The sequence below is a fragment of the Phaenicophaeus curvirostris genome, chromosome 4, assembly GCF_032191515.1.
Source record: "Phaenicophaeus curvirostris isolate KB17595 chromosome 4, BPBGC_Pcur_1.0, whole genome shotgun sequence".
NCBI lineage: Eukaryota > Metazoa > Chordata > Aves > Cuculiformes > Cuculidae > Phaenicophaeus > Phaenicophaeus curvirostris.
This window is the reverse complement of record NC_091395.1, coordinates 61,294,376-61,308,553: the sequence shown is the minus strand read 5'-3', so window position 1 is coordinate 61,308,553 and position 14,178 is coordinate 61,294,376. Positions and strand designations below refer to the sequence as shown.

Sequence of the window (14,178 nt, the reverse complement as noted above, 5' to 3'; positions counted from 1 at the left end):
GGTAACATCACTGCTTCTGATACTTTTAAGCCTTTGAGATGTGGTAGTTAAATGATTATCCTAGCAAAATGTTACAGTTCTGGTAGGACAGTGTGTCAAAAATCATACGGTGGCTTCTATAGCAGCCCTTCCAAGAACTTTATATCCTAGCTCAGTATTTGATAATAGTCACATGTGCTTGCTATATTCCCTTGTTCACATGCTTGCAGAGCAACACTGTTATGATTTTAATTATACAATTAACATTCCGTTAAATACCCAAATCCTGAAGTTTTTGTTAGTAGAAACGTGACGTTACCGCTAAACAAGTAATAAAAGAGTCAACCCCCTCATTGAAAATTTGCAGCAATAAGTACATAACTACACACAAACATCCCAGACTTAAACAAAACTAGGCTTTCTACAACAATAAAGTGCTGCAGTTAACAATCAAGTCCATTTTGTCAAAATAAAACATGGTTTTAAAAATTTCTAGCCTCTATTTACAGCTCTCTAATTACAAAGTCATATTCATTTAAAACTTCTTCATATCAGCTAATTAAAAAAAGGCAATTTTACATCATTCAAATACTGCTATTGTAGTTCTATTTGAAGTAAGTTATTTGGTTAGATGTACACATGATAAAAAGGGTCCTGCTATGGCTAGTGGATGGGAGGATGCCAAGATCATAACAAAATCCAACAAAACAATGCATTTCACTACTTCTGTGGTAGCTTTCAGCAGATGCAATGGGGTTTTTTTTTTGCTGAATGAAGAAATTTAACCATTTGCCACCACACACCATAGTCAGAACCATGATGTAAGTGTAAGCATGATGATTAAGAGCTCTCTCTTGCGCGCGCTTACTCTCTCACTCTTATTAAGGAGTACTATAGATAATAGTCATTTAACTTGTTCATGTTAGTTGAAGAATATTTTAGATCTAAGTATTAACATGGTCGTTTTTGTCCAAAATTGAAGTTTCCTAAATAAACTCTGAAAGAATATTTTTACATTTTCTTCTACTATCCTATTACTTTTAAGGCATTATGTTATCAATTTTCAGTTCATTTTTAGTAACATGAACTAAAGTTTGGTGATTGTTCTGATAACTTTTCTTTAAACAGAAAAAAAGGAAAAAGACAAATGAAACATATGATATATACGTAGACACACACTTATGAGTGACAAAAATTCTTTTGAAAGCAAAAAGGAACCACGTGTGTGTCAGTATATACAAATATGTTATGAACATAAAACCTGACTTCAGAGAAGAGAAACCTGGATTATTTTTCACATAAGCCAAAGAGAGTTCTAAATGTTGCTTACCCAGACACTGAGTTTTCAGAACACAATGGATCATATTTTGGTTCTTCCAACCTTGCGCTTTTCTTTGTAGAGAGATCTAGCACTCCATCCCCTGCAAAGAACAAATAGTGATGAAAGCAGTTGTTTTAAGGATGATGTCAGAAATGTTGGTAGCAAATGTTCATATCTATGGCATAATTTTTAATCAGTTACTTTATCTTTCAGAATGTCTGACATCTTATTCCTTTAACAATGTCAGCTATCAACAAATGGTTTTATATATTTGATTTGTACCATATTATTTAAAATTACAAAAAAAATAAAACCCAAACCCATTCAGAAAGAATAAAATATAAAAGAATAATCAGTCTTAAACAGAAACATGTGACTGCTTTCCTAAAGATCACACATGCATATGTATCGCACTGTTTACTTTCAAGGCAACCAAAGCAATGCACTTCATGTTATTAATTATGCACATATTTGTTTACAGTATGTAAATATAAATAAGCTCGATACTGAAGTTAAAACTGACATAACTAAAACATAGGCTTACAGGATAATTCAAGGTACTAGGGATCCAGGAGATCTCTAGATCAACCTCCTGCTCAGAGCAGGGTCAGCTATGAGACCAGACCAGTTACTGGATGAGAAAGTAGTAGCCTAGTAACCAGGAAGAAAGCTCAAGCCCAACACAGACTTTTAAGCATAAGACCTATGTAATTCAAGGTTCGAACAGTTTGTTTATACATATTACCCCTGCTGCCCCCACATATATGTAATAATGAAACAAAAGAAATGGAAAGATCTAAACTGGAGTGGAAGTCTGCCTTGTTAAGTCACTGGCAAATGTTAAATTCAAGATTTATAGTTGGCTGTTGAAGTCTACAAAGTACTGAAATAGAAAATAATATTTTTTTTAAATCAAACTTTAAGAACTTTGAAAACTAGAGAAACTTATTAGTACCTGAAATACTCCTTCAAGTTTAAGTTTTCGTTTAAAAAAAAATCAAATCACATTTAAATTATAGATAAATCCCCTAAATATATTTAATTTCATACCTTTCTTCCTTGATGCTCTGTTTCAAACTTGGTCTGTTTGTGTGACTGAGTTCTGCAAATCCAATTTTAAGTTTCAACATGTAGCTCAACATTCAACTCTACAAGCAACCTCATGCTAGCCTTTTTTACATTAGCATCATTTTCATGTTACTGCATATTATTTCTAAAACAACATAAACCCCCCAAAATTGATGCAGAAAGGGTTGGTAAGTCAAAAAGCTTCATTAAAATTACCCTGTAGCTACTTGTTTAAGTAGATCTTCCTGCTTTATAGTAGTATTGATTATTTTAACAGCAGAGCACCTATAATTGGTAGGAAAGTAAGAATGTTTGCTATAAAGCTTTAAGACATAATGAAATGCTACCTAATTAATTGAATGCAGGTATGTATACATGCACAGTAAAGATATTAACTTGGGTTTGTTAAGTATAAGACAAAATTAGTTTGTAACGAGGCATCCTACAGGTGAACAATGAACCTTGAAAACCTCTCACTTGCAAGATAGGAATAGGGGTTTTTTTTCAAGCGACCCACAGCTTTCTATCATTTCTATGAAATCACTCAATCCAAGACTTTAGGCAAGAACTCTGGACAGGAACTGAATGACATCACGAACAGAAAATCCACTCTGTTAAGGTGGTTTTATTAAAAGACATGGAATTACTTCCACTATTTACCCGAAACCATGACTACTAAGGCAACAGTCTTTCATACAAAAAATTATCACAAGTTTTTCAGGTCTGCTGCTGCTAGTCTTCTAACGAAGTTATCTCTGTGCAAATTAAGTTATTTTCATATTCAAAGAAATGGCTAAGCCTATGGCCTTTGCTCCTCAGCACAAGATCATCAGGTGTAGCAATATCAGGATACAACTGTGATCTTCAACTCTTGGACACCACCTGCACACGTTCTTTTCCTGCTCTCTCAACACCTGCTATCACTGGATTAGGGATCTCTGAGATACATGTCTGCCTATGCTAGCTTTAGTTTCTCACCTTGGTTCTGTTAGCTGGCAACTTGTCTTTCTTGAACCCAGTGATGCTGTCCAAGCCCTCAATCTCCTTTCACAGCACTTCCTGACATTCACAATCTGCTACGCAAAAGCTGTCCCTTTATCTGTTTCTCCTTCCTGAGAAGTTCCATCGAGCCCTACCTCGTCCTAATATTATGAGATTTCATAAATAAAAGCTCTCTCTCTACCTCATCCATCATACTGTGGTAAACCTTAATAAGGTTTTTCATAGCATCAAAATGACACTGTCTTTTCTTCAAAACCTTTCCTGATAATATCTTGTCATTTGCTGGCTATCTTCTGTGCTGCTGCGTATGGAAACAATGTTTTCAGAGAACTGTCAGTAAGAATGCCAGTCTTTTATTAATTCTTTACTACTGTCTTTGCCTAGTCCATTTTTTGGCTGACCTAATGTACTATATATTAAAACAAAAAACTGCTGTATGAAAAGTATATGGACATATATTAGGTGTCCACAGCAGGGTCTTGGCAGCATCTGAAAGGAGAGGTCAGAGGCTACCCTGTGCTGGACACAGATGGTTCTAGCCAGTTCCAACAGATCTACCACAGGACACAGCTGAGTCCTGCAGCCAGTTGTGGGGAGCCTCTAGGAAAACACATTTAAGAAAGGGCATAAACTGCTGGACAGAAATAAAAAAAAAAGGAGGAAAAAGGATGAGAAGACAGCAGAGGGAAGACAAATGGCAGAGGGAAACCACTAGGAAACAGACTGTGGACGCTCCACACCCATTCCCCTTGCACCACAAAGGCAGCAGTGGTTGCAAGGGAACCTGGAGTGAAGCTAAGCCTGGGAAACGGGGGAGAAGAGGTGGTGGTGTAATGTATCTCTTTGTTTCCCCGCTCTTTGAATCAATGATTAAATATTTATTTTAATAGGCCATAATTTCAGTTAATTTTCCCCAAGGAGAAGCAGTTATGCCCATGATGGCAACCAGCAAGTGATGACCATGTCCTTATCTCAAGTTACAAGACCTCCTTTCAGTTCTTCCTGTTTTCTTCCCTATGCCTTTGAGGGAGAAGCAAGAGAGCATCTGACAAGGAGCTTGGCTGTTAGCCATCATGATAACCAAGGAAGAAATTAACACTCTCCTCTAAAATTTCCCTTTTAAGGGTGACTTTTTGATGAAGAAGTATTGAATGGTTTCTTAAACATATTTAAAGCTCAGTTGCCATAATAACTTCAGTGTCGATTTTCAAGATATGAAACCATTTCTTTTCCAAAAATTAAGAACTGTTTCCAAATTCTCGTCCACTACTCAGAAATCTTTATTTTGCTACATATTTGGTGAAATGACATGCGTTATTAAACTGGATAAAAAATGCCATTTTAAAATAATTTAAACATAATTTTCGACCTTTTAAATACCTCCATGGATGGTGACTCAACCATCCCCCTGAGCAGCATGTTCCAGCACCTGATACCCCTTTTCAGTGAAGAAATTTTTCCTGATGTCCGATTTGAACTTCCCCTGGCACAACTTGTGGCCTTTTCCTCTCATCCTATTGCCTATCACTTGGGAGAAGAGACCAATATCCACCTCATTACAACCTCCTTTCAGGTAGTTGTAGGCAGTGATAAGGTCTCTGCTCAGCTTTCTCTTCTACAGGCTAAACAAACCCAGTTCTCTCAGACACTTCTCATAAGAATTGTGCTCCAGCCCCTTTATCAGTTTCACTGTGCTTCTCTGGATGTGCTCCAGCACCAAAATGTCTTTCTCACAGTGAGAGGCCCAAAATTGAACATAGTATTCAAGGTGTAGCCTCATCAATGCTGAGTACAAGGGCAGAATCACTTCCCTGGTCCTGCTGGCCACACTGTTTCTGATACAGGACAGGATACCACTGTCCTTCTTGGCCACACTGCTGTCTTGTGTTCATGCTGCCAACCAGCACCTTAGTTCCTTCTCAGACAGGCAGCTTTCCAGCCACTCTGCCCCAAGCCTGGTGCATTGCACAGGATTGTTGTGTCCCAAGTGCAAGACTCTGCACTTGGCCTTGTAGAACCTCATAGTACTGGTTTCAGTCCCTCAATCCTGACAATTTAGAGCCTTCTGTAGAGTCTTCCTATCCTAGAACAACACTTCTTCCCAGCTTTGTATTATCTATGAGCTTATGGAGGGTACACTCAATCCCCTCATCCAGATCACTGATAAAGATATTGAACAGAACTGGATCCAGCACCAAGCCTTGGGGCACACCACTTGTGAACAGTTTCCAACTGGATTTAACTCCATTTACCACACTCTTTGGGCTCAGTCATCCAGCCAGTTTTCAACCAAGCAGAAGGTGCGCTTGTCCAGGCCACTGGAAGCCAGTTTCTCAAATAGAATACTGTAAAAAACTGTGTCAAAGGCTTTACTAAGTCCAGGTACACTACATCAACAGCCTTTCCCTTATCCATTAAGTGGGTCACCTTGTCACAGAAGATTAGGTTAGTTTGGCGGGACTTGCCTTTCATAAACCCATGCTCACTGGGCCTGATCACCTGGTCGTCCTGTGTGTTGTGTGAGAGCACTCAAGGTGATCTGCTCCATGACCTTCCCTGGCACCAAGGCCAGACAGATAGACTTGAAGTTCCCTGGATCCTCTCTCCAGTTCTCCTCGGAAATAGACACAATGTTTGCCAATCTCCAGTCAAGTGGAGAGTCAAGTCAGCCAAAACTGCGGGTAGATGATGGAAAGGGGTCTGGCAAGCACCTCCGCCAGCTCCCTTAATACCTTTGAGTGGAACCCTTCTGGCCCCATAGACTTATGATGTCTGATTGGCCATGTAGGTCTCTAACAACTTCCTCATGGATCATGGGAGCTTTGGTTTGCTCCTCCACCCTGTCTTCTGGCTTAGGAGGCTGAGTACCCAGAGAACATCTCATCTTACTATTAAAGACTGAGGCAAAGAAGGCATTAAGTACCTTAGCCTTATCCTCATCTTTTGTCACTATTGTTCCCCTTGCATCCAGTAAGGGATAAAGATTCTCCTTGACCTTCCTTTTGTTGTTAAGATAATTGTAGAAACACTTTTTTTACGATCTTCCACAGAATTGGCCAATCTAAGTTCTAGGTGGACTTTAGCCCTTCTGATTTTCTCTCTGCATGATCCCACTTCATCCCTGTAGTCCTCCTGAGATGCCTGCCTCTTCTTCCAAAGCTCATTTACTGTCTTCTTTTTTCCAAGATCCACCCAGAGCTCTCTGCTCAGCCAAGCTGGTTTTCTTCTCCGCTGGCTCACTTTTCATCACACGGGGATGGCCTGCTCTTGTGCCACCAGGATTTCCTTCTTAAAGGGCACACAGACCTCTTTGGCTTCTTTGCCCTTTAAGACTGCCTCTCATGGAGTTTTATCAACTAGCCTTCTAAACAATCCAAAATCAGGAGCCCAAGGTGGCTGTTCTGCTGACCCCCTTCCTCACTTCTCCTAGAACTGAGAATTCTATTATTTCATGATCTCTGTGCCCTAGGTGTTCTCCAACCATCACATCTCCCACAAGGCCTTCCCTGTTCACAAACAACAGGTCCAACAAGGCACCAACAAGGTCATCTCACTCCCCAGCTGCGTCAGTAAGTCGTCTTCCACGCACTCCAGGAACCTCCTAGAGCATTTCCTCTCTGCTGTATTATACTTCCAGCAGGCATCTGGCAGGTTGAAGTCTCCCACAAGACCAAGGGCTAGTGATTGTGAGACTTCTCCCAGTTGCTTGTAGAATATCTCATTAGTCTCTTCTTCCTAGCTAGACAGTCTATAGCAGACTCCCACCATACCTGTCTTACTGAGCATTCCGCTGATTTATACCCAGACACTCGACCCTATCATCACTAACACTGAGTTCAAGGCAACCAAAACACACTCTAACATAGAGGGCTACCCCACCTGCTCTCCTTCCTTGCCTATCCTGCCTGAACAGTTTATAGCTAACCATGGAAACACTCCAGTTATGTGAGTCATCCAGCCATGTTTCCCTGATGGCAATTTTATCAGTTTTCTTGCCATACAAGAAAACCTGAGTCCAAGAATCATTATCATAGTAAAGAAACAAGTCTGTTTAAAATGAATGATCTAAATTATAAAAGACAACTACTGTAAATGCAAAGCATCTGCCTAAACAAGAATTAAAGAAATTTCAACTTTGAGAATCCATCCCAGCCACGTACATATTTGAACTTCCTACTCTGTTGGAAACTTAACCGGAATTCCAAATCCCAAATAATAAAAAGAGTTGCACAACAATTAAAAGACACTACTAAGAAGGGAATCATGGTTTTTACAAGTCCCTAGACTGAAGTAGTATACAATGTTAGATCCAGAACAATATATTTTAAAAATAAACCATTTAAAAAAATTCACAATTCCCTACTGCAAGCATGTAACACATCAATACATACAAGTGTTCACCAGGAAAAGGACAGAAGAGAGAGGTAGCCAGAATAATAATACACAGTCCCTGACAACAGCTAACTGAAAGAAATTTTAAGGAAACATTGCATCTAGAACACAAGGCAAATAAAAAGAGTAGGCTGACTTTTTCAAGCTTGATCTTGTTTGCTTGTGTTGCTACCACTACAGTGGAAAGCTAAGACAGCTCAAAACTGGTATGTTTATGGGAAACAAAGTACAATAGAACTTCCTTGGCAGATAAGATAAGATGGCTTGAAACCTCGCTCTAGGTACAGTTTCAATACTTCCTCTCACTTAAGTAGCTCTAAACTTCACAGCAAGACTAGCATCTAACATCTGCAAAGCACTCCAGCAAACGTGGCACTAAGTTCTGAGAATCTATAATATCTTACACAGTACACAAGTTTAATATAATAAACCACACATGCTGAGCAACTATTTTAGCCTCAGATGTTTTGCTGACACAGTTCTGTTTACTCTCATTATAATAATTCAAATGATATAAATAAAAGAAGACTGAAATACCTCAGTATCTCTATTTCAAAGGGTTTTTTTTGACAAAAGATTAATGGATTTTCAGATAGCCGAGAGTGGCAACACAGCTTTTTTCCCATCCCTGCCCCATTCCTCCTCTTCCCTCCCTTTCATTCCTCAAAGATTTATTTGGCTTCAGCAAGGACTAGAATCTGTCTCTGGGGACTTCGCTCCCTCACAGATATTTTAAACTAATTACTCTTCATAACTAGCTGTTGAAGTAAGCAACAGTGCTGATATCAGAAAAGTACTTTAATATTTATCCTTGCAAAATAAGCCTGCTTTATCATTGCCAATCATAAATATCTAAAATCTGCAATTCATCCTCAGCAGAGGTGTGTCAAAGCACAACAGATATTTGCTCAGGATTTAATCTGCACAAGGCATGAATTGGTTTCTGCTGACCAAACAGAACAAAAGCAGGAATTCCACAATTTCTTAATTGGTTCTGCTGTCAAAGAGAAGGGACATTTAAAATTTAATCTAGGATAGGTATGTTTAGCAAAGTAAATCTATACCAGAATTCCCCTTCCTTCAAAAGATGCATCATAGAATTAAAGATTGCATTGTTTAATAAGTATGTACAGAATCTGCTTTCATTCTGAACAATGCATATTTTCTAAAAAAATTATTTCTGTACTTCTACCTTAACTATTTTAGTATGGTACATGACACATGGGTAAACTTTTCCCTTTGGTCTGCAGTATCATTGGATTATCATGGACCTTGGTATTTGCAACAGACAAAAGCTGCTTTTGCCATTTCTTTGTCGCACATGACAGTCACAACCCTTCCTGAAAACTGCGGCTGATCCAAATCAAGTTCAAAGTCCAAAACACTGCTGTGATTATAATATAGTTATCGGCTTTGGATAACAATACTCCTTGAGGCAAAGAAATAATTTCTTTTTGGTAAATGATGGCATTAATTTTTCTTTTTCTAGTTTAACTCTAAATTAAGAAGTTGCCCTGATCTATCATGACCAAGACACGAAGTATGGAAATTTCCTCCCAAATTAATCTTCTCTTTCCATTATGATAACCAGTCTGTATTTAAAGAACCAAAAAGTGTCCAAGGGCTGACACACAGAGAACAACCTTTGCTCTCTGAAATTCCAGGATCTTTCTCTCTTTTCTCAGAAGGCCTCTTACGAACAATATTTTTTAAGATCTCGAACCACTGTTACCTGTAACAGCCATAGGTGAGTTGACTTTGATTCAGTATTCTAAAGCTGAAAAATTCTGATGGTGCTTATTTAACACAGGCACATAAATACAGGAAGAATATTTAGGAAGAACGTGTTTTTTTGTTTGGTTCCCACTGCCTCAGTTCTCTTTTCTTTAAACACCAGGCAAAATCTTGTAAAAGTATCAGTGTTCTTTAAATGTTCAGTTGATGCAATGGCAATTTTCTTTCAACCTTATTTTAATCATATAGGATAGCTTTTCTCCTATATACTGATTACTGCTTTGGAGAGACAAAACATAGATAGTTGACACAGACACTTATTTCTTTTTGTAAGGGAGTAAGACACAGTCAGCTAAAAAATGGCAGGAAAACACAAAGAAGCGGATATATTTACCTTGCTGAGTATTCTGTTCTTGAGTTCGATTCACAGTGAGGTCTAGAGGGCTATCCTGTTCTTCCTGAAGGGAGTTTTCCGTTTGGTTCATTTGGATACTTTTACATATCAGACTTGGTTCAAAGGATGAACCATTTCTGTTCTCTTGAATTTTGCTACTTTTTGAAATGTACTCAATTGCAAACTGACGGATCATTTTTTTCATTAATTCCTGAGCAACTAGGGGAATGTTAGGATCACAGTTCTGAGGAAGATCTAGGAATAAGAAACAACACAAGGAACAGATGTATTAAAAAAGCCAAACTTAAACAAGTACTTTCTATAAGCACAATAAATGTGTGTAGTAAGCACAGGTGTAATGAACATATTAATTCAGACATCTAGTAAGTTTTTCTTATAAGCATTCCTAAAGGGAGGTTACTTGGATATGTTTAGGATACGTCAGTAATTTTTACCTTATTCCTCTGTCACAGCATGCAAGACAAACTATATGGGCGGATAAATAAAGCAAGTTTGGGAATCAGAATCTGCATTTATTATTTGTAAATGAGTTTAATTTTCATTTATTTTCAATATTGAAATTAAATAATTTTGAGTAAAGCATATATATAAAGTGATGAATACACACAGAAGTTGCTTTCAAAGAACAACTATAACAAAAAAACTTCTAAATTGCAGCTATACAGACTAGTCCTTTTAATAATATAGAACAACTGAACTTTTGAACAGCTGATCTCAAAAAAAGAAAAAAATTGTTCCATCTACATACTAGATTATAATCATTACTATAAATTCAAGATTGCAACATCAAAACTGATACGATGCTACTTGAAACATCCCACACAAACTGTAGTAATATGAGCAACAGAATTTTACAAGTTGTAAATTTTTGTTGTAACATCTTAATAGGAGTTTCAGGATGTAAGGACATTTTCAAAGTGTTACCAATGAAAACATTAAGGAGAAAAGCTTTTTTTCCCTATTTTGAACTATATGTATCTGATATTTTGTTTGCAAGTCTCATGGAAAGAAGCATTTCATTTTTAAAACACAAAAATATTAAAAGGATCAAACAAGATAATATTAAAATAAAGCCATAGTTATCTGTCAGCTAGAAAAACATTAAACATCTTAATAACAAGCATAGCCAAAACTACACTTGTGAATCATTGAAAAAAGAACCCTAATATAAACAGAAGTACTAGAAAGATCAATAAAGATATGTAACTTAGTATAAATGATAACGTAATTAAGAAACTCACTTAAAGTAAGCTGCAATGCTGGACTGATGACCGCAATATTTCATTTCACAAGACAAGTACAACCACCCCTACTCAAAGACCTATGCTCTTCCTTAAAACGGCAGCAGTAATGCTCATTTCACTATCCTACTCTTCCTTCTTTCCTTCAATTCTACACATACACAAAACAAATATCCTTTTTCAACGCTCTAAGCACTAACCATCATTGAGTTCATAGATAATGAGTGAAACGGCTTTCATTAAGAAGGGACAGGGATTTAAACTACATGTGAATGTGATAGAAAAAAACCTATTTTTTACGTCAGCCTTGATTGCCTGAAAGAAATGTTGAAGGACACAGTGGCATTAGTTACTGGGATATTTAAGTTAGTCTGAAACAGGTAAGATAGATGATATATTAGAATTTTGATTTAATGGAGACGGAGAGACAGAAAGGACTGGATTGGGTAAACGTTTTCATGCAAAGGGAAAATTTCTTAACAGGTAGTTTGGAGGATCACACAGAATATTTGCTCAAGCATTTTATGCCAGTGAAGATTTATCCTTCTATTAGCAAGAAAGCAAACATTAAGACAGATTCAAGAATGCTGTTCATGTTTAAGATGAATGTGCAGAAGGTTTTTTTGTTGTTGTTTCAGGTTTATTCAAAACATATTCAATTTTGATAATTCGTTTTCACTAACAGTATTGGAAGGAATTACAAACATTCACATATGGGATCTGCTGTCTAAAGCATACCGGAAGGCCGCCCACCATTCAGATGCTTTTGTCAATATCTTTTGGTTGGCTTCACTATAGCGTAAGATGAAACTCTAACATTTTCAAAGACCAAGTATATCCTAAAAGCCTTGGCTTCAAGAGACCTTATGCAAGGCATGACAAAACAACTCTGCTTATGGTTGAAGCTCTATCTTCTGACAATCTTTCAAACAGATCTCTACTAAAATTTCTAAAATTGATAGTAGTTTCTAGAGGAGATATATAATGTGAAATTCTAAATGATGGAAGATACCTGCAAAGAAAAAGTTCTCCATCATATAACACCTAGGCACAGCTATTCTTTGTGCACTGGTATTTAATAATGTTGTTATGTTCTCTCTGATATTCCTCTAGATAATGAATCCAGTAAACGTTTACTTGGAATTTTATCAGCCTAGAGACATACTTACAAGGGAAGAAAAAATATATTGAAGCAGTAAGGCAACAGGTATAAAAAATGCTAATATATATGCAAAAATAACAAAAGAGCAAGGGAAGTTAAGAGATGGAATTGAAAAATTGAATTATCTAAGAACAAAAGTAAGTGTCTGCCTGACAGGTAAATCGTAGCTCTAGACAATCAAAACTATTAATTGATAGGTTAACTTAAAAAAAACCAACCCAACCCAAATCAAATCCAAAAACAAGGAAGAAAAAATCTGACAGCCAGTAAGCGGAAACTCTTACAAAATGAGATATTAGAAGTACCATCAACACTGAATAGTCTACCACATATCTGGCTTGGAACAGCTCTGCAAATACAGAGAAATTAGTTTGTTGCATACATCCCAAAAAAACTTCTGAAAAGACTTTTGGAGAACAGGTGATCATCAGTGAAAACCATGGGAAATCTCTAGTAATAAACTGTCTGCTTAGCAGGGTAGACCAAGACCAAATCAGGTTGCTCTGGGTTTTATCTAGTTAGGTCTTGAATACTTCCACGCATGGAAACTGTACAACATCACTGGGCAGCCTACTCCACTGCTTTCCTGTCGTAATTTCTCCTTACATAAAAAAAGATCCCCTCACTGGAATTTGTCTGTAGTCTTCCACTGTCCTGCTATGCACCACTGTAAAGAGTTTGACCCTGTCTGCTGAGAAACCTTCTCAGAGGTACTGGAAAGTTGCGCTTGATCCATTTTTATTAATGCTGCTTTGCTTCCTAATGGAGAGTGAAGCTGTGGATGCATAAATTGTATCATGGGCAAGAAGTAATTTATAGTATTTTGAAGTTTATATAAATAATTTCCCACAGTTCTGCAAGTTATATAGAACAGAAATGAGAGGTGTCAGGTATTAAAAGGGAAGAAGAAAAAGCGATGTAGTTTCATATACTATTGCCTTTTTAGACACTGTAGATTTTTGAAAGAAAATAGACTTTGTAAGGGTAAACACGACTTTTGTATGTTTTATCAATATGACTCCTGAGTGATCAGGATGGGTTACATACACTTGAAATTTATTATATAAAGTCTAATTACTTACATTCAACGGCCATAAGCCTGTATTATTACACAAGTGTGCAATGAAAACATGAACAGACCCGCAATTTTAAATTCACAGCGGCATTTCATTACATTTGGGAAGTCTGTAATTAGTCATTTTTAAACACGATTCAATGTAAAAAAATATTAAGTCTGAACTCAGTATTGCCAGCAATTTTTTTTAATTATTATCAGCAGATGGCACCAGATATACTTTGTACAACCTAAAAAGTTTTTATTCAAAGATTTTTTATTAGGAGTCACTTACAAAACTTTAAATCTACATGTCTACATCTATTTGAACTTTCTATTTTTCACACAGTTGATTCACAGCGCAAGGCTGATTTATTTACTCCATGGATCACTGATTGGAGCACTTATGGATCTTTGATTTGTCTATAGAGAAATCCTCATCTATGAATGCCTGCAGGTAGATAATGCTATAATATGGCTGCATGTTTTGATATCTTCTAAACTAGTTTCTTGATGTTAAAAAAATCCAAATACATACCCCCAAAAAAGTCTGCAAATTCAAAAACTCCAGCCGTATCCAGATAAGTCAAATAAGTGTTAATTCAATTTTAAAAAGACAGCCAATCAACATTTCTACCTTTTTTTTTTCTGACAATGAAAGGGCAGCTATTTTAGCCCCAAGTATAAGAACTGCTCCTTAGCTAAACAAATACTTGAAATAATTTTATTCCTTTTTCCCTAAGTTCATAACCGATTTCAAAAACCTACAAAAAATTCAGAAAGCAAACTTGGGATTTCCCTAGTAAGAAT

At 37.0% G+C, this 14,178-nt stretch overlaps 1 protein-coding gene across 8 annotated transcripts in view; it reads right to left on the bottom strand.

Annotated features, from left to right (window-relative positions):
- The window catches only part of LCORL (ligand dependent nuclear receptor corepressor like), an 82,053-nt gene that overhangs the window by 27,578 nt on the left and 40,297 nt on the right, over positions 1–14,178 (bottom strand). For 6 of the 8 annotated variants that reach the window (XM_069856261.1, XM_069856264.1, XM_069856262.1 and 3 more), the window contains exons 5-6: positions 9,891–10,145; positions 1,310–1,400 (exon numbers count right to left, since the gene is read on the bottom strand). In XM_069856261.1, coding sequence (XP_069712362.1) covers positions 1,310–1,400; positions 9,891–10,145 — 346 coding nt within the window. Of the gene's footprint in view, positions 1–1,309; positions 1,401–2,002; positions 2,403–9,890; positions 10,146–14,178 lie in introns of those variants that run through there. The other 2 variants (XM_069856268.1, XM_069856269.1) reach the window with 2 other exon arrangements.